The following is a 21,162-nucleotide window of genomic DNA, read 5'->3' as shown; positions in this document are numbered from 1 at the left end:
TCCAACCCCGTGGGCTTTGGATCTGACCGAATCTTCCCCTTCTGCATCAATTCCTGCTCTGATCCAACCTCAGACCTCGGAGCCAGAATGTCCAGAGCTGATCTTGGTGGAACAGTCAGAACTGAGACCTGTCACGGGTTCTTCATATCCGAACATTGCCCCTACGTCTTCAGTTCCATCAGAACTCGAGGAGTCTAGGAGCCAATGCTCTCCAGTCGGGTCTGGGGAGGGAAGTCGGATCGGACAGTCATCGGATCCGAACTTCCCTATCTGGGCATCAGCTCGGGTGAGCTTTGCTCCTACCTCAGCCTCAGAGCCATCCCCGTTGTTTCCAAGCATTCCCTCCAGTTCTTCGGAGCCGGGGGTTTCCTCAGATCAGGGGCAGGGGACTTTTGAGGTGATGAGAGTGCTGACTCCGCAGGCAGCTCCACTCTCATCTCTGGACATTCTTCCCCCAAAGGTACCAGTGTCTGCCTCTATACCCTTGCATCCACAGGGACATGGAGATCCTAGGCCTCAGGATGCCCTACTCGGTGCCCCCCACTCTTCTGAAGCCTCTCCAAAGTATCCCTCTAAAGAGGTCCCTCGGAAGAGGTTATGCAAGAGGAAGCATTTAGACTCCCCAGAGGAGTCCATCACTTCGGATACGGACCTCAATGAAGCCGAAGGGTCCCCACGGTCTCCTCCTTATGATGTCTCCTTTGAAGACATCCTGGAAATACTTAAACAGAGAGGCGGCTGGAAGTCCACCAACCCTTCACCAGAGGAGTCTGTGTACCTGAAAGCTTTTGGATCTCACCCTTCCTCCACTTGAGTGTCTCTGCCTTTCGAGCAACTCATGAATTTAGTTTCTCAAAAGGCGTGGGAGTCTCCAGATTCTGTGGAACCGGTTCCTTGGAGGCCAAATAAATTCATCACCTCTCTCTTCGGACAAAAATTTTCTAACTAAGGGAGTCCCATTAAATGCTATGGTGGTGGCGGCAGCCACCAAGAAGGAACTGTCAGAGAGATCTTCTCTCCATCCACCGAACAAGGAGTCTCGCACAGTGGACAGATATGGAAAGCACATTTTTCTTCAGTGGCATTTGCTCTTAGGTCACTGAATTACGTGACTCACTTTACTAGATTACAGAGAGATTTCCTGAAAGAGCTAGGAGATACCCTCCAAGGTTCAGTAGCTGAAGGGGTGTCAGAAAGTTTCCTCTCGGCTCTCTACCTTAAATTCAGTGGTCAACTCCTCCATGAGACCGATTTCTTATGTAGCAAGCAGAGCAGCGGGTCCAGAGATTTCCCTAAGGAGGCATTCCTGGATGTGCTTGTGTAACTTTGCAGAGCCGTTTAAATCTTCCTTTGTGAATGCCCCATTTCATGGCTTCTCCCTGTTCGGGCCTAAAGTCAATGACACACTAACCAGGTGTGAACAAGAAAGAAAGACTCTCTGTGCTGTCAGTCCATTTTCCCTACCTACCAGACCTTACCCCAAAGGTCAGAAAGGTAGTGGGAAAATGTGGTTTTAAAAAATCCCAGAGAGCTTTCCAGGATACACGTGGTGATTCTTCCCCCAGAGGCAGAGGGGGGAGTGGTAATGGAAGATGCTGACCATGTGGCAGAGGGGGTCCACAGAATCGGGGCAACAGAGAATCCTTCTTTGGTAAGCCCTTTCAGCACTCCTGAAGGGAGGCCCACCTGTCCATCTCTGGAGGCAATCGGGGGCTGCTTATCTTTGTACCCAAGAGCCTGGCTGACAAGAACAAAAGACAAGTGGCTATAAAGCATCATATCTAGAGGTTACTCCATACCCCTTTCCTTCCCCCTCTCAAACATAAAATAATGATCCCAGATGTTCCACCCAGTCAAAGGAAACGGGAAACTCTAGAAATTCAAAAGTTGCTAGACAAAAGTCTCATCCAAACAGTCCCCGCAGACCAAATAGGATCCGGAACTTACTCAAGGTACTTTTTAGTTTCAAAGAAAATGGGACTGGAGACAATTCTGGATCTCAGCAACCTAAATGCATCTGTAAGAAAATCAAAGTTCTGGATGGTGACACTGCAGTCAGCACTCTTGTTTCTGGGACAAGACAGTTGGATGTGCTCAGTAGACCTCCAGGATGTGTACTACCACATAAAAATGGACAGGCGATCCAGGAGACCCCTGTGCTTTTGGCTGGGAGCTGGCTCCTACCAGTTTCAGGCTCTGACATTTGGCCTCACTACAACCCCAGAGTGTTCACCAACTGCATGGCAGTAGTTGCAGCTCATTTGAGATGCCTAGGATTCCGAGTGTTGCCATACTTAGATGATTGGCTCCTAACCTCCACCACCGAGTATCTACTAACAAAAGTGAGAGACGCCACCTTGCAGTTCTGCTTTCATCTAGGGATCACAGTAAACTATGAAAAATCTGCCTTGCTGCTATCTTAGTGTATTGCTTTTTTTAGGAGCAAAATTAGATACAACAAAAATGATGGCCAAACTTCCTCCAGAAAGTGTATGAGTTCTTAACGTCAGGTCTCAAATCTCCTTTCTAAGAAAAAAGTACAAGCAAAGACAGTCCTAAGAGTCTTAGGGACCATGGCAGCCAGCAATAACCATGATCCCCTTTGCACATCTGCACATGAGAATTCTCCAGTGGCTGCTGTCCACTCAGTGGTCGATGCAAGAACTGTCCATGTCTCAAGATATTGCTAATGGAATCTTGGAAAAAAGATCTTCATTGGTAGCTATAATCCACTCTTGTAATGTTAGGTTGACCATTTGTACTTTCTCAACCATTAGCTACGGTGACCATGGACACTTCCCAGATAGGGAGGGGGGGCATTATCAGGGAAAGACAGTCCAAGGCAGTTGGCAAGATCACAAGGCCCATTTGCACATCAATGTCCTAGAGATGAGAGCGATGCTTTTATCATTGCAGGCATTCCAGGACTTTCTTCCACTGGGAAATTTTGCAGTACAGACAGCATATCAGTTGTATAATACATAAACAAACAAGGGGGAACCAGATCTTACCCCCTTTGTCAGGAGGCCCTGAGAGTGTTGCACTGAGCAACCTCCTCCCAACACTTTCTGATAGCAACGCACATCCCGGGGAAATCCAACATGATTACAGACAAACTCAGCAGAGCGATTCTGATACCTCACGAGTGGTCCCTAAAACAAGAAGTGGAGGAAATGATTTTCTGCAAATGGGGCCAGCCTTGCTGTGACCTTTTTGCCACATCCTTGAACACCAAATGCAGCAGCTACTTTGCCCTGATCCCCCCCTCCGAGGGAGTCACCAAGGGATGCAGTTGTCCACGATTGGCCCTCGGGTCTCCTCTACGCTTTTCCTCCCTTTCCGTTGATACCCAAAGTTCTTCAGAAAGTCAGTTACTTAGGATGGAACTTGATACTCATTGTCCCATACTGGTCTCATCAAATCTGGTTTCCCTTCCTGTGGCCTCATCTACAAGAGGAGCCTTGGATTCTGGACCCAGTTCCAGACCTCCTGACTCATGCATCAGGGACACTCAATTCCTCCCTTCAAACCCTCAAGTTTACAGCTTGGCTGCTTGATTTCAACCATATCCAGGCTCCCTAACCTTTTTCCTTCAGTAAAATATATCCTAATTTCATCTGATAAGGCTTCAATGAGAAAGATATATAGAAGCAAATGGAAAAGATTTTCTTTTATGGGCTTCAAATAAGCACATTGATCCCTTTTCTGCCAGTAGCTACCATTCTAGAATTCTTGACAAAACTATTCAATGAAGGCACAGCCACAGCTACTATTAGAGTTCAGTAAGCAGCGATATCCCATTTAGGTGAATCAGGCCTCAGTATTGCGTCCCACAGACTATGTAAAGCCTTTCTTAAAGGTACTTTTTTATTAAGACCACCTATTAAAGACCCTCCAGCACCATGGGACTTGAATTTTGTCTTATCCCATTTGATTTTTCCCACATTTGAGCCAGCATCACCCTGCAATCTCAAATTTGTAACGTGGAAAATTAGTCTTTTGATAGCTATTATTTCTGCTAGAAGGGTGTCAGAGCTGTAAGCCTTGCCAATAAAGCCCCCCTACATGCTTTTCCACAGAGACAGAGTATCCTTATGAACAAACCCTTCCTTTTTACCCAAAGCATGTTCTGAATCTAATTTGAACCAATCCGTAGAACTACCAGTATTTTTCCTAACTGTGCGAATAAGGCAGAATACATGTTGCACCATCTGGATGTACAGAGACAATTACGCTTCAACTTACATAGGACAAAGGACTTCAGAAAATCTGACCAGCTATTTGTATCCTTTTCAGATTAAAAGAAAGGTGCTCCAGTTTCTAAAATGACAGTTTCAAAGTGGCTCTCAGATTGTATAACCTTTGTTTACAAATCTCAAAGCAAAGATTTTTCCCATAAAGTAAAAGGTCATTCTACAAGAGCCATTGCAACCTCTTCCACCTTTTGGGCTAGACTGCCTGTTTATGCAGTTTGTGCAGCAGCAACATGGGCAAGGCCACATACCTTTATCATTCATTACAAAGTCGATTAGGCTTCCAGGAATAGGGCCTCCTTTGGTTCCACAGTTCTGAAGAATATACTCCCTTGAGCCACCAAGAAAGATGGTGCTAGGGATGCTGTCCCAACCTAGTAAGAATGAAGGCGAGATAGGACAAAAACACACAAAAAAGTTATGTACTCACCATAATGTTCCATGTGTGTTGTTCATCTCTCCTTCATTCTTACATTCCACCCTCCTTCCCCCAGCCCTTTGCTCCTGGAAGACTGAGTTGATACAATTGGCTATTGGTGATCTGTGAACTTCTTGATTGCTCTATAAGGTAAAAAGCGACTCTTATTTAGTATTCTTTTTATATCTGCAAACAAGATCTGGGGAGCTTTCCTAGTGCATGATGGGATAGGGTTTAGCCACAAGCTAGTGGAAGACCTCCAGATTGTATATAAGGCCGAGTTGGATCCAAGGATCGGATCTAAACCCAACCTAGTAAGAATGAAGGCAAGATGGACAACACACATGGAACGTTATGGTGAATACATAACTTCTTTTTACATTTTTAGAGTTTTAAAAAGGAAGACCTGAATAAATTCCCTCTCTCCCCAACCTAAGAACAAGTCAAACCAAACAAACAGTATAGGGTACAGTATTAGTCAGGCTTGTTTTTAATAGTAACTCTCAAGCAGCCAGAAACTATAGTTATCTGGCATCTACCAATCCCCATGGCTGTCTGTTAACCGAGAGATCTGAAGTAGGGACTTCATTTGTCAGCAACCTGTGGGTCTTGGATCCGATATCGGATCCGAGCCGGCAACTTGTTTCAAGCTAATGGATCCGAGCTCCTAGCTCCTCCCCTCACCCATAATCCCCTGCCAACCCTCCATGACCTCAGATCTAGTTTGCCACGCTTGTGGATAGCTGGATTCCTTTGTGCTCGACTAGTAATCGTCAGTTAAGTGTGCTTTTCTGTCAAACTTTCTTCTTTTTTACAAAAATATAAAGTGTGTATATGTTAGGTACCCTGTAGTGTAAAATATTTTTTAATTAGTTTTTTCCCTCCCTTCGCTGGTCGTTAGTGAGTGTGTGTGTGTGTTGTGTTTTGGGGCCTGTGTGTTTGTGTAACACTACCTTTTCTTTTAAGTATGGCTGAGGCCCCAAAAGCCATTTTTTCTAAATGTACCGAGTGTGGCCATAAGCTCTCCCCGGCTGATGGCCACACTCGGTGCTTTCGGTGCCTTGGGGTTGAACACCTCACCTCAGGCTGTACCATTTGTGCAGCGTTCAACCCCAGGGCACTGAAAGAGCGGAGGTCGAAGCTGGTCTTGGCGGGACTTTTACCCCTGGACTCGGCTCCGGCCTCCGCTGCTCCCGTGGTACTACCACAGGCCGCGGTTGCTGCCACTCCTGCCCCCTTCCTTCGGCCGGGACTCAAACTCCTGCTAAAGCGCCGGAGGACAGGGAGGCCAGGCAGGAGAAACGGAGGGAGAAGCACCACAAGCGGCGAGCCGAGGCCTCCGCTTCGGCCCCGCCAGCTAAGCGGGCTTCTCCCTCCACTGCTTCTAGGTCTCCTCCTCCTTGGCTCCGATCCCCTTGTTTCTCCCTTGGGCCCGAAGAGGAGGAGGCCCGATCTCCATCGAGGTCATCGAGGTGACATTCCAGGCCTGCCTCAGTGACCTCTTCGAGATCAACGTTCAGCATGTCCGATGCAGACTTGGACCGGATGATGCGAAAGTTCATCCAGGCCCAGCTGCAGGTGGGAGTGCTCTTACCCCCCCCCCTTTCGAGGGGGAGCTCGACACCTTTTTTCCATCCTATTGCTCCTTCTCCGACCCGCTATCCAGGCTCGGAGCGTTCGGAACCGAGCAGCGTTGGAGCTGGGGGTGGGTCGGCGCCGACAGTACTTGGTACTTCGGATCCGACCCTGCCCTCGAGCCTGTCAGATTCGACCTCTCTGAGCCGTGGCCCGAGCTTTGGATCCGAGGGATTCAGTGTGCCTTCGGCTCCGTCCAGGTCAGAGCACACTGGTCCTTTGGATCCGATGGTCTCGGTGCCGGTTCCGATCCCTTCATCGGATCCGACTGGGAGCCGACTCTCGGAGCCCAGAGAGAATGGTTCCCCCTTGGCCTTTGATGTAGTGGAGAGGGCTCTGTTGAGAGCATCCGGACCCCTGGCCCTTGTCTCGGCTCCACCCTGCACTCCCTCTCTGCTGGGCCAGGCTTCCATCACCCGGCCAAAGGGACAGCCTGCTTCAATGTCCCATATGGTTCCATTGGAACAGGATGCTGCTAGCGAGGCTTCCTCGGACAGCCCCTCCGAGGAAGTGCCCCGCAAGCATAAGTGCAAGAGGAGGCACTTGGACTCCCCTGTGTCCTTAACTGAGGACACGGACTTGGATGAAGGGGAAGGCTCCCCAAGATCACCCCCTGTGGATGTCTCCTTTGGAGACATCATGGAGATGCTGAGGATCAGAGGCGGGTGGTCTGCCCCCAAGTCTTCCTCCGATGAGTCCGTGTTTCTGGAGGCATTCGAAGCAGGCCCGTCTACCTCTTGGGTGTCCCCTCCGGCCGACCCCTTAGTGGACCTTATTACCACCAGGGCGTGGAAGGATCCGGACACCGTGGAGCCAATACCCAAACGCCCGGACAGAATACTAAGCCCCCCCTTCAGACCGGTCGCACTGGAGCAAGGGTCCTCCCATAGATGCCATGTTGACGGCGGCAGCCACGAAGAGGGAACTAGCTCAGGAGAGCCCCTCAGTCCATCCACCGAGCAAGGAGTCCCGCTCGATGGACCGCTTAGGGAAGCGAGTTTTTAGTTCAGCGATCTTCTCGGTAAGGTCTCTGAACTATATGGCACATGTCATCAGGATGCTGCGGGATCTTATCAAAGAATAAGCTGCCTCCCCCCCTGAGTCCATGTCGGCGGAGGACAAACAATTGTACTCCACCCGAATGGCCACTCTGAGATCCATTTTAAATACCTCTATGCGGCTATTGTCCCACACCACCGAGGGAGCCGCTAGGGCTAGCGGAGCAGGCCTAGTCATGAGACGTCAGGCCTGGCTCCGTCATTGTGACTTTGCGGAGCGCTTTAAAGCGTCTTTTGCGAACGCCCCTTTCGATGGTTCTGCCCTGTTTGGCAAAACGTTTCGCGAGACACTTGTCCAGAGCGAGAAGGACGGGAAGATGTCTGCCATCAGAGTCCACTTCTCTGCACCCCAGCGGTCCTTTTAGAAGAACCAAAAGGGTCAGAAGAAGATGTGGTTCCGGAAATCGCAACATTCCCAACCCGCTCCGGACAACCAGTTCTTCCGTGGCAGAGGTGGACAGGGAGGACGCCGCCCCAGGGGCAGAGGGGCTCCGAGAAACTTTGGGTCCAGAGAACCTTTCTCTGAATGGCCCACGCAGCAGCCCTGAAGGGTTGCCCGACTGCTCCACTCTGGAGGCAGTCGGGGGGGGGCGCTTCTCGGAGCACCTAGTGGCATGGGAGTCCATCACGACAGACCGCTAGGTGCTTCGAATTATATCCAGAGGGCACAAAATACCATTACTTCATGTCCCCAAATTCAAGAACCTCCCCGATGTACCACCCGATCAGAGGGAGGCTGCAGCCGCAGAAATTCAGCAGCTGCTAAGAAAAAGAGCCATCCAGCCCATCCCCCAAGACCAGCTCGGATTAGGGTTCTACTCCAGGTTCTTTATGGTGCCAAAAAAGACGGGGGACTTGAGACTGATTCTGGACCTTTCCCGCTTGAACCTGTCGGTAACCAAAGAAAAATTCCAAATGGTCACTCTTTAATCTATTCTCCCCCTTCTAGGGGAGAACGATTGGATGTGCTCTATAGACCTCAAGGATGTGTACTACCACATTCTAATGGACAGGTGATCCAGGAGGTTCCTCCGCTTCCGGCTGGGAGCCAGTCACTACCAGTTCAGGGTCCTTCCCTTCGGCCTCACCACAGCCCCCAGGGTGTTCACCAAGGTATTAGCAGTGATTGCAGCCCACCTGAGACTCCAGGGAATACAGGTCTTTCCGTACCTGGACGACTGGCTCCTGACTGCCCCAAAAAGGCATCTACTTTGCTCAGCCAGAGATTTCTTTCTCCGCCTAGCCCCACAGTTGGGCATCACCATCAATGCCAACAAATCCCTTCTGGCCCCGACACAAGCCATAGAATTCATAGGAGCCAGAATAGACACCAGAGAGCTACGAGCCTTTCTAACGTCCGAAAGACTTCGGAATTTGCAACACCATGTGCGGACTATCCTCCAATCAGAGACCCCACTAGCGGAATTGGTCCTGAGGGCACTGGGCTCCATGGCGGCAGCGATAACGCTCCTTCCATGCACCCGTCTGAACATGCGGGTACTGCAATGGACCCTTCTAGTACAATGGTCCTTTCTGTCTTTTCCTCTTCATCACCCCATTGCTATCAGCAAGGCTTGCAGGAGGGCTATATTATGGTGACTCCATGCTTCGGACCTCCATACGGGCCGACCCTTCTGCACCTCTCCCCCTCTCGCCATGGTGACCACGGACACCTCCCGCCTCGGGTGGGGGGGGGGAATTATTCAGGCAGGACGGTCCAAGGCACGTGGAACGATACAGAGACCTCCCTGCATATCAACGTTCTGGAGATGAGAGCGGTGCTGTACGCGTTGCAAGCACTTCAGAATCTCCTCCCCGTAGGAACGATTGCAGTTCAGTCAGACAACATGTCGGTTGTCTGGTACATCAACAAACAGGGGGGAACCAGATCTTACACTCTATGCCACGAAGCCATGAGAGTGTGGGAATGGGCGATCTCCACCAACCGCTTTCTGATTGCAACGCATATTCCGGGGCGGACCAACATCCTAGCGGCCAAACTCAGTCGCCCCCTTCTTACCCCGTACGAGTGGTCTCTCAACCCACTAGTAGCGAAGCAGATATTTGCAATATGGGGGCAACCCTGCTGCGATCTTTTTGCCTCTTCCCTCAAACACCAAATGCAGCAATTTCTTCGCTCTGATTCCACCTCCAGGGGAAACTCCGAGACGCTCTGGTGCATGTTTGGCCACCTGGTCTACTTTATGCCTATCCTCCTCTACCCCTGATGCTGCAACTCTTACAGAAAGCCTCACGGTTGGGGAGCAGGATGATCCTCATTGCCCCATTCTGGCCTCGGCAAATTTGGTTCCTTTACCTGTGGTCTCACCTAGTGAATCCTCCTTGGATTCTGGATCCCAGTCCGGATCTAATCTTACCGACCCCAAATCTGGACAATCTGAAGCTGACAGCTTGGTTGCTCCAGTTCCTCTCCTAGTTAGGACTCCCGGTATCTCTTCACCAGTCAAAGCCATCCTTGTGGCAGCGCATAAGCCCTCCACCAGGAAAGTCTACCGCAGTAAATGGAAACATTTCTCCATCTGGGCGGAGCATCATAATCTAGATCCCTTTATGGCTCCTCTTCCATCCATATTAGACTTCCTAACCGAACTTTTTCAGGAAGGCGCTAGTTGCTCAACTGTCAAAGTGCAATTGGCGGCCATCTCACATTACCATGTGGGACATGATACAGGGCCTTTGATGTCGGCCAAGTTGTGTAAAACCTTTCTCAAGGGCACCTTTTTGCTTAGACCCCCTATAAAAGAAGCCGTACCACCATGGGATCTTTCACTAGTTCTTCAAGCCTTGACTGCTCCACTTTTTGAACCTGCTGCTTCAGTAGATCTCAAATTCTTGTCCTGGAAAACAGCATTCCTTGTAGCCATTACTTCTGCGAAAAGAGTTTCGGAGCTTCAAGCTCTTTCTGTGAAGCCTCCTTATTTGATCTTTCACCCGGACAGAGTGTACCTCAGGATCAATCCCTCTTTCCTTCCCAAAATAGCATCAGAAACCAATATAAATCAGTCCATAAATTTACCGGTTTTCTTTCCTAAATATCAGAATAAAGGAGAGTACAAGCTGCACTCATTAGATGTTCATAGGCAGCTACATTTTTATACTCATAGAACAGCTGGTCATAGACAATCCGACCAGCTGTTCGTTTCCTTTGCCAAATTTAATTTGGGGAAAGCAATATCAAAAGTATCTCTATCATGCTGGATTTCTCAATGTATCCTATTAGCGTACCAAGCCTCTGGGAGACCCGCACCTGAAGGAGTTCGCGCACATTCCACTCGTTCCATCTCTACTTCTGCGGCCTTCAAGTCTAGAGTCCCATTGGATGATGATTGTTCGGCAGCCACTTGGGCCTCATCTCATACCTTTATTAACCACTACAAACTGGATGTGATTTCTAGAGGGAGAGCATCCTTTGGCTCTGCGGTGCTTCGCAATATCCTTCCATGATGGCCACCCAAGGTTCAGGTAGCTGGGGACTCTGTCCCACAGGTTGCTGACAAATGAAGTCCCTACTTCAGATTAAGAAGTTATGTTGGATACCCTTTTTGGGTACATATTGAGGGGCAAACTCGATCTGAGGTCATGGAGGGTTGGCAGGAGATTATGGGTGAGGGGAGGAGCTAGGAGCTCGGATCCATTAGCTTGAAACAAGTTGCCGGCTCGGATCCGATATCGGATCCAAGACCCACAGGTTGCAGACAAATGAAGCTACCTACTCAGATGGAACGTTATGGTGAGTACATAACTTCTTATTTACTCTAATCAGGAGACATGCTTTGCTTAGACAGCAGTCATTTACTGACCGTGTCAAAGCAGAAATTTTGCATGCCCCTCCAGAACAAGGATTGCGCCTTCGGACAAAAGTACCAAGGTGTTTTTAAAAGACTGAAGGAGAATGCTAAGAATATGCAAACTGTCAAAGTCTTCCTGTAGGTCCTCCCTCCAAGGCTTAGAAACATTACCCTACCAAGTCCTGGTCTTTTCTTGACTCCCAATCAAAAAACAAAAGCAGAAGGACCGGAAGAGATAGACAGCAAAGAAGATGGCAAGCAGACTGCAAAACTGGACCTACTGGGTCCCAATCCCATGGACCCAGCAGTGAGAAGCCATGATTCAGAAAAGCACCTCCCTGTCACCGTACCTCTAAATCCACCCCAACCCAACCCCACCTCAGCCACTCTACAAAGCTATGGGGTAGACAATTCTTCTTCTTAAGTCAGTGTCATCGCCCAGGACAGATGAGTCCTGGGTATCATCAGACATGGGTGCAGACAACAGTTAACTTCACTCCAAATGTTCTCAGACATTCTTTCCTTCTCCAAATGGCAGATTGAAGAAGCACAGGCTGAAAATAAGGATCTCCGAGCACAAAGATCTGTGGATCCAGTCCCTCAAACAAGTTAGGATCATAGTTTTTTTTTCCATGCTGTTTATGGTCCTTAGAAAAGAAGGAAACTGGAGACTCTTATTAGACCACTCAAAGCTAAAAAAAATCCTTGTGGTTTGAACCTTCTTTAGGTTGCTGTGGACAACTTGGATTTAAAGGATGCTTACTTAATTATTCTCATAATGAAGGAACACAGGAGATACCTTTGCTTCAGGGCAGGTTGGACATATTACCAATTATGTACATTGCCCTTTGGCTTCTCTGCTGCTCCTAGATTCTTCACAAAATATCTGTCTCCAGTAATTGCCTTTTGCAGGACCAAGGACATGCAAATTCATCATTATTTGGATGACTGCTTCATGTAGGCAAGCGCTGTGGAGGAACTCAATTCTTATCTGTAAATGATCATGACATTTCTCACATTTTTGTTTGTCAAAATTATAAGAAGTCTGAGTTACTTTGTTCCAGCCTTCTAGTGATCCTAGGAGCTTTGTTGGATTCCAGCAAACAAATGGCCTTCATTCCACAGAAAAGATCCTTTACCTAATGCACTACTTCCAAAAGTTAATCCCAGAGGAATATGTTTCCTCCAGGGAGTTCTTGAGACAACTGGGATACATAGTCTCTTGTGCTCTAATGATGCCATTAGCAAAGCTGCATGAGGAAAATACAGTGGCATTTCAAAAGCATGTGTTGTCAGAATAACACCCTCTGAGCTTCAAGGTAACACTTTTTCCTTGCATCAAGAAAGAACTGATGTGGTGGATAGATGCCTGCAAACTAACCAGGGGGAGTCTCCTTCACCTTACCGGCCAAGCACCAAGTGATCATCAAGAGTGCTCCAGACCTAGCTTGGGGGAACATGCACAGACAATTTGAGAGTGCAAGGGAAGTGGGACAGCAACTTCTTAAAAAGTCATAGCAATCTAGAAGAAATGAAGGCAGTCTATAGTTGCCTCATAGCATTCAAACAAAACTGGAGAGCAGGCACTCCATTGGTAAGGATAGACAATACCATAATGGCATGATATGTCCGTAAACAGTGAGGTAGACATTCCTACCCCTATGTCATATAACCATGCAGCTCTGGGAAAACAGCACAGAAAATTGTATTATTCCGGTTGGCTCAATACCTCCAGGGGTGGACAGTGTCCCAGTGGATCACTCAAGAGAGTCAGGCTTCTTCAGCATCCATTTGTGAGGGTCTGTTACTATCTTCAGAAAATTCAGTAACAGGTGGAGTTTGCCAGAGGTAGACTATTTTGCTTCAAAAGAAAACAGACACATCAAGTTTTGGTCTTGGGCATCAAACCAGAGGGCCTGAGAGCAGATGGCTTCCCATATGCTGGTCTTTTTTGTATGCCTTCCCTCTCATATCCCTCATTCCCAGAGTACTTCTAAAGATCATGGAGGAAGGATTAAGGATGATCCTGATGGCATCTTCCTGACCTAGGCAGCACTGTTTCACCATGCTACTCAGTATGGCCAAGGAAGAATCATGTCTGCTGCCATAAAAGGTAGAATTTCCAACTCAGAACAAAGGGACCACCATATACCCCAACTTGACAACATTCACGCTATTAGTCTTATCCCTTCCAGACTGCTTTTTAACAAGACCATTTTACTCCTCCTCAAAGAGGCTCAGAGACCCAGCACTAGGAAATCCTAAGTCTCTAAATGGAAAATATTCTGCCACTGGTGCCAGTCCAAGGGGCAACAACCTTTACAAGTAAATATACCCCTTCTTTTTTCGTACCTTGTGGGACTTTCTACTTTTATAAATCCATACCTCAGCTATGTCCACCAACTTGCTTTTGCAACCTCCTCTATTTTCCCACCATACCATGAATCATTTCCTCAACCTTATCATTCACTTAAAACTCTCCTAGGAGGATCCCTGCCCTATTCTTGGACTTCAATTTGATGTTGGAGAAACTTACCCTGCCTCCTTTTGAGCCTACAGCCTCTTTAGACATCAAATTTACCACCTGGAAAACAGGCCTCATAGTGGTTATCACTTCAGCCAGAAGGATTTCTGAGCTCCAAGCTCACATGTGTAGGAACCCCTTCTCAGATTTCACAAAGACAGAGTCTCCATGAGACCCAACCTCTCCTTTGTGGCTAAAGTAGTCACAAAAGTTTCTCATAGCCACTCTATACATTTACCTATCTTCTTCTTTGATCCACATAACAAAGGAGAACGAGCTTTTTACTCCTTGATATGCCCAGGTAGCTCTGGTTTTACTTGCATAAGACAGAAGGCTTCTGGAAATGTGTCTAGTTATTTGTAGCCTTTGCTGTTAACAAACAAGGGAAAGCTGTTAGCAAACAAACTATTTCTAAATAGACTTCTAACTGCATTGCCTTTTGTTAAAAGCGCCATGGCAAAAGGGTGCTTCTAATTGCTTTACCTTTTGTTACGAGAGCCATGGCAGAAGGATGCCTGAGCACATCTGTCTGAGCACATCAAGACACTTTCTAACTTACCTTTTGTTACGAGAGCCATGGCAGAAGGATGCCTGAGCACATCTGTCTGAGCACATCAAGACACTTTCTAACAGAGCAGCTCAGTCTCCCACTGCCTTTATCAGGGGAGTATCTACCCAATATGTTCTGGAGGCAGCCACATGGTACTCAGCACACACTAAAATCTATCCTGTGCCTCTAGACCTAGAGCTGGCTTCATGTCAGTTATCCTATAATGATTTATTTCCCTGTTATACGTTTCTTTCTGACAACCTCTTTCTTCTGCAGCTTTGTGAGTTATCCCAAATGTTATTACAAAAGCGAAGTACAGTTGTGCATACTAGATGTTAGCTGTCTTCACTGTTGCAGTAACCATTCCCTCCCACCATCCCCTCTGTATTTTGCTGTGGGTTGGGGTGGGTTCCTCCTCCTCCTCCTCTTCCTTCTTCTTTTTCTCTTTATGTTCATTCCTACCTGCTGTCTCATCCACTGGGCCTAAGATGTCAAAAGAAGGCATCCACTGGGCCTACTGGACAGGAAAAATATCTTGTATTTGGGATGACCAAAGGTTTCCAGGGCAGAAATTCCCAAGTGTTATTACTACAACAGAAAAGACACCCTAATAATTACTGTACTTTGCAAGGTGCTTGTTGTATTTCCAGGAGGTAGTTTTGTTACTTATTTACTTCAAAATCTTTGACTTTATTTCAGTTTGAATGTTAATGAAAAATGTTATGTTTTAACATGTCTATCTTCATTTATATTTTTGTTTCAGGGGAGAAGCCATATAAATGTACTTGGGAAGGCTGCACATGGAAATTTGCTCGCTCTGATGAATTAACCAGGCATTACCGTAAGCACACTGGTGTCAAACCCTTTCAGTGTCCAGACTGTGATAGAAGTTTTTCCCGGTCTGACCACCTTGCCCTTCACAGGAAGCGACATATGCTGTTGGCCTAAACTTCTTTCTTGACCTTTTTGTTAATTAGATTCAGCGGGTCTGAATCACTGCATTCCACTGAAAAGCATTTATATGGTCAGTAAGATGTGTGTAACCAAGCTTTCTCTCTGTTCATTTTTTACCACGGGTCAGACCTAAAGAATGTGAACATTTCTTGTGGGGCTACCAGGCAAAGCCCTGGCTGATGACAGTATACAGATCTGTATGAGCACACATGCATACTAACAGCCTTGTGAACAGTGATTCGGACTCCTAATATTCAGTCATTACGTGTATCGATCATCTGTTTACCTTACTGAACAGCATTAGTAAGATGTTTTCATCCATGCCAGAGATTTCACTGTTTGTGACCTGCAGGAAAATGAGTAATGTCATCTGCTAAACATTAATCCCTTTTGAAACCAGTGTTTGAAGGTTATTGATAAAGTCATAGTTGAAGGAGAGTTTCTGCATTTGCAAATCCTGTCATTGTGGCTAGTATTTTGGGGGGGGGGGATTACACCTGAAAGCCTTTCACCTACTTACGCTGCTTGTCAGAACATGAAAAAGGTTTAACGGTGGGCTTGTAAAATGCTTTTCAGTGCAGGTATGTCAGATGCATCAACCTGTTTCACTGCATTTCTGTTCATCTCTCAACAAAACATCTATATCAATATCTTCTCAGCAGGCATTCTAAAGTGTTTACTTACAGTTCACCTCCGAGGTTCGTACAGCTACTGAAACTACTACTACCATCACCAACAAACTTCTGGATCTGCATAGTTAACCTTCTGTTCTTCTAAAAATGTTGACTGTAGGAGTACATTTAACCCTTCAAGACTAATTAATATGAAATGTGAGTGCATGTTATAGTTATATCCAAGATGAAGTGTACACAAGAGTGAATAAGTAAAACCACTGAATGTGTTGGTTCATTTTTAGCCTGTACTCTTTTTTTTCCATGATTTGCTGACATTATTCTTTCACTTTCACCAATGGAATTTTAACTTACTAGTGTAAGACTATTTGCATTTTTAAATAGCTTTTGAAATATGCATTTATCTGTCACATGTTTAGAGCATCCTGAGTTCTCGTTACCAAATCTGTGTGTCATGTTTCTTTGTAAATGAAAATGGTCACTTACTACTAGCTAGCCTTTTTTAATGTGTACAGTTACATTTGGCGAGCTTACTGCCAACATTTTGTCTCTGTTTTTAACATGTCCTCATGTAAGTGGATCCAAAGCTAATAGTAGTATCCACATTGTGTAGCTGTTTGCATTCATTTGGAAATTTCCATGTAAATTCTTAGTTCCTGTTATAATCTTGACTGGTCATTTACAGTTTGCCTAATGCTGACATGCAGATCAAAACTTTAAAGTATTGATTTTTTTTTGTGGATGAACATTAAGTATAGAAAGCATTTTTATGCAACACAGTTTGGCAGAATAGAATGATGGTCTGAGGTAAACTAATACACACCTGCATAATGCTTTCTGCATTGTATGCTGCAATGTCATCAGAATTATTTTTGAAAGGCATAGCACCATACTGGTGACATTATTATAAGATAATTTAATCCATAGGTGCATAGGTATAATAGATGTAAGAAATAATTGAAGAAATGCTGTGTTGGCACACAAACAGAAAAAGCGGAGACATTGGAACACAGAAGTGATGAAATACCTTTTATTGGACCAACAGAGGTTTTGTAATTACTCCTAATAGAATAATTACAAAAACCTTTGTTGGTCCAGTAACAGGTGTTACATCACATCTGTGTTCCAGTGTCTTTGTAGTGCAAAAGATGTAATTTTCAATATTTTAACAAGATACTTTTTGAAATAATAGATTTGCACCTTGTAGTGTGTGTTTATTTGTTGTCACTGACCAGGCTAGCTGGATGTGATGCTTGGAAGAAATATGCAAAGAAAATACCATATTGTATTTTGATGTGCAAGGAGCAGCACTTTGACATAAATGTCATATTTATGCAGGTGACTATGTCAGAGTATCTGTATATTGAGTTTTGTCCTACAGAACTGGTTCAGGTATTGTTTGCAAAGGTTATTTTTCAAATATTTGCCAGATGTGATTTGTCAATGTGTATTTGCTAATACTGTTAATGCTGCTAATCTGTACTTAGCTTCTAGCCACAGTTTCGTTCGCCCCATAAATATCACTTTCTTTTCTTTACTTGTATGAAATTTGCCTGGATAACTGACTGTAGAAATTACCATGGCTGTTAGTTTATCTTTCTCATTGCATTCTGCGTTAGTGTCATGTTCTCTGCACATATGACAGAGCATCGACTATATGTAATAAATAGTAAAGTTATGGAATTTTGTGGCCTTGGGCCCATCTCAGAATTCCACCATCTTGCCAGCTTAAGTATGAATACCACCACTGCACCTGTACTCTTTAAGTGGCCACTTAGCTCTGCCGGTAGACTGGTACCTCTTAATCTTTGATGTGATTGGACAGTGGAGACTTTCAAGCATAGTCTGTTGTTGCTGGGATGGTAGTTGTGTCTGCCCTGTGGTTCCATCTCAGGTATTTGTTAATGCAGTGCTGCCAAATGGCTGGGCATGTGCATCTTTCTGTAAATAGGCCAACACAGATGCCAGTTTGAAGTAATATATACTGGATTCTGAACTCGCTGCCAACTATGTCTGTGGTAGGAGGTGGTATGTATCACCAAGACCCTTAGTAGTGTTTTGTGTTTTTTTCTGTGATCCAATATTATCAGCTATAAAGCTGCTTGTGGAATAGGCATCTTATTATGAAAAACATTTGTGAAAGAAAACACAATCAGATAATATGAAGACAAAAAAATGACTAGTAATGTCAAATGAAATCCTACTAAATTAAGAAGTGACTAAGATACTGAGTAGTGACCCATGAAAACAGTTTGTTGTCACATGGCACTATTCATACAGTACTTAGCAAAAGGAAATTCAGTACAAAGTAAGGCAGTCCCACGTTTAGAAATATTCAGAAATGCTCATTTACAAGAAAGTATGGTGCATAGTTGTGCTATTAGTGCCTCATTAAATAAATCTATTATGATTCAGTACTAGTACTTCAGAATGTTGTGTTTTAAGTGACCGTGCATGTTTGTGAGATTCCTAAATCTCTTTAGGATCATGCTTTGTGGCTTTTGAAAAGTCATGAGGAGTTATGGAGCACTTTTATCTCATTTTCATGGACTTTTAGCAGTTTACACTTTCATTAGCAAGCACCATGTTGGAAGGCTTAACTTATTGTAGTACTTTCAGAACTGATGGCTACCTCTGTCATTGCCCAGTTTAGGGTAAGCAATTTATTTTTTCTAGCTGCCAAATTCTATATTCCTTTGTAAAAGATAAATGCAGTTCTGTTGTGCATGTGTCACTAGAAATTACTGCAGAGTATTTTTGTATTCATCTGTTGCAATGCTTTAAACAACTGTGATTATGCAGTTAATTAAGTAAATATCTATCAATTTTAGTTATACAGGTATAGCATAATTGGACCACTGTAGAATTATCTCCCAACTGCCAAACCAAGTAATGTAGTACTTTTTAATAAAGTATACTTTTTTATTATAGTATACTCATTTTACTTTATGGCACTTTTTGAGTATTATTCATACGCTATGGTATGTAAGTAAGCATCAAGGAAAGAACCAGTCACTTTAGCGGAATGGCTAAATAAAAGGAATGTTTATGTTTTAATCTATAAGAAAGAAACTTAGCAGGTGTTAGTAAACATATGGCAGTTTTTGATTGAATAAGATAATGTGCAGGAAAGTTAAGTCATATTTGACTTAGAATACCTTACTTTCCTTGTTCTGACATGTTTCTTCAAAGGGATATTGGATAGGATACCAGCTAAAACAATTATTTAGGTTAAACATTAAAATGTGAATTTCTGTTTTATGTGGGGCATTATAGTTTCTGAATGAGTTTTGGTTGGGGTAATATTTTATTAGTATAAATAATGTATAGGACAGATTAGAGGTGCTAAGCAAGTAGAAGTTTTGTAAGTTACTTTTTTTTTCCAAAGTAACAGAACAACCAGGCAGTATAGAGATACTCTTAAACTGTACTGTAGTGTTTATAATACTTTGAATATTTTGATCTAGTATGAAACCATTTAAATTTAGACTTCTATTTGGATCAACAAGCATTTTGGCAACAGAGAGCTTCAGAGGAGGATTGAAAATTATAGGAAGATGTACTTGCATGCATTTGCTCATATAGACTCACACACTCTCACACACACACACCATGCACATACATACACACACACACACACACACACACACACACACACACACACACACACACACACACACAGACACACACATTTGTCTGTGTGTATACATGCCTGTGTGTATGCACATATGCTAGTGAGTGAGTAAGCATAATAAATATTTGCTATGCATGTATATATAAACGTGTGTGTGGGCGTGTTTGTTCATGTGTCAACTAGTAAATAAACAGAAATATAGATGATTTTTGGGAGAGGTATTTTTAAGTGCAAAACAGCACCCATTTAGATATGAAGTTGTCCAAACAGGATATCCTGTGCCAGGTATGGAAGTTGAAATGCCTGATGAACATTATATTGAGTGTGTTATATTTTGTTTCTGGAAGACATGATGCACAGTAGAATCAGAAAAAAAAAATGGTTTGCATTAGTTTATGTAATTCATTTAGAAACACTGCATTCCTGAAAAGTCATAATTTTCTCTTGGCCACAGTATTTTGAGGTTGTTCCTGTAATGCAGTATCTTTTATCATATTTCCATATCCCATGACTGACATTACTTACCTTGAAGCAAACCTTATGAGTTTTGCAGTAAAATATTGTAAGGGGATAATATGTATACAAGTTGTCTGAAGTTAAACAGTTTGTTTCCTAGGTGTGATGTGTGCCTGTGATATATTGACATGTGCACTGTGTTGTACCACTGGTCATAACCTCCTGGTCATAAAAGGAAGCTGTATCTTTCAGAAAAATTATTGTGTATGCCAGTTTTGCCATTGTCAAGACCTACTTATTTTTATTCTTATGAGGTAACCTTTAAAAATAGCACATGCTGTCATAATTAAGTGGTGTTCTGTTGAGTGTTTAGTTCATTTTTTGTGCAATTTCAACCTCTGACAGCTAAAATGTCTGGAGGCTGGACATCATTATAGGAAATATATTCCCATTTTTTTGTAAAAATACACATCTTAGCACTTTTTTGCTATTTATAGACACTTTATCATTAGACAGACAAAATATGTCTATCTCCCTGCTTAGCATCTCTTGAAACATTTATTGTAAAATTGCAGACTTTATTATGGACACTTTTTCACTATGCAGAGAATTTTCATAATGTAATATATTTTGTAAAGCTGTTAAGACTGAATGGGTAATTTCTGGTTTCTAGCATGCCTTTGGATTTTATTGCACCAGATATTGGAACTTTTTTTTTCAAATATGTCTTATGAAAGATGTGAATTTTTATGTGGTTTCACTTTTTATGAACACTTCTAGATTGGTAGTCCAATGGGAACTCCGTAATGACATTTTGTCATGACCAACTGTGAACACAAATTTGTACTGTACAGTCTTTTTATTCTAGATAAAGAAAATATATAAACTATGTATAATATACTTGTTAATAAAACATTATGAATATAATTGTGTTGTCATACATTTTTCTTTTAATTTTGCATTATGAGTTAAATGCATGTATGCAGCTTCTATGTATTGATTTCAGCATCTATGAGCTTGGATATAAACTGGGGTCAACTACATGCTTTAGCTTGCAGCTGATTTGCTGTTTGCCACTTATTCAAAACAGCAAGTGCCATACTTCCTTCCAGCCCGGTCTTAGTAAATTAACGTGGCCTCCCACAGTCTGAACCTAACAGACTACATAGCCCTCCTGGAATCCTAAATCTCCCACTCGGTCTGTATCTCGAACATTGAATGTTCACTCCCTAACTTGAA

At 44.2% G+C, this 21,162-nt stretch overlaps 1 protein-coding gene across 1 annotated transcript in view; it reads left to right on the top strand.

Moving 5' to 3' along the window:
* KLF3 (Kruppel like factor 3) overlaps positions 1–20,850 on the top strand; it is a 184,375-nt gene extending 163,525 nt beyond the window's left edge. The window contains exon 7 of the mRNA XM_044062142.1: positions 15,011–20,850. Within this exon, the coding sequence (XP_043918077.1) occupies positions 15,011–15,195 (185 nt within the window). The 3' untranslated portion in view covers positions 15,196–20,850. The remainder of the gene's footprint in view (positions 1–15,010) is intronic.
* The last annotated feature ends 312 nt before the right edge of the window (positions 20,851–21,162 follow it).

Source organism: Protopterus annectens, chromosome 2.part1 (genome assembly GCF_019279795.1).
Source record: "Protopterus annectens isolate FY-2018-M chromosome 2.part1, PAN1.0, whole genome shotgun sequence".
Taxonomy (NCBI): Eukaryota; Metazoa; Chordata; order Ceratodontiformes; family Protopteridae; genus Protopterus; species Protopterus annectens.
The sequence above is the reverse complement of the archived record's forward strand: the minus strand, read 5'-3'. Positions and strand labels throughout refer to the sequence as shown.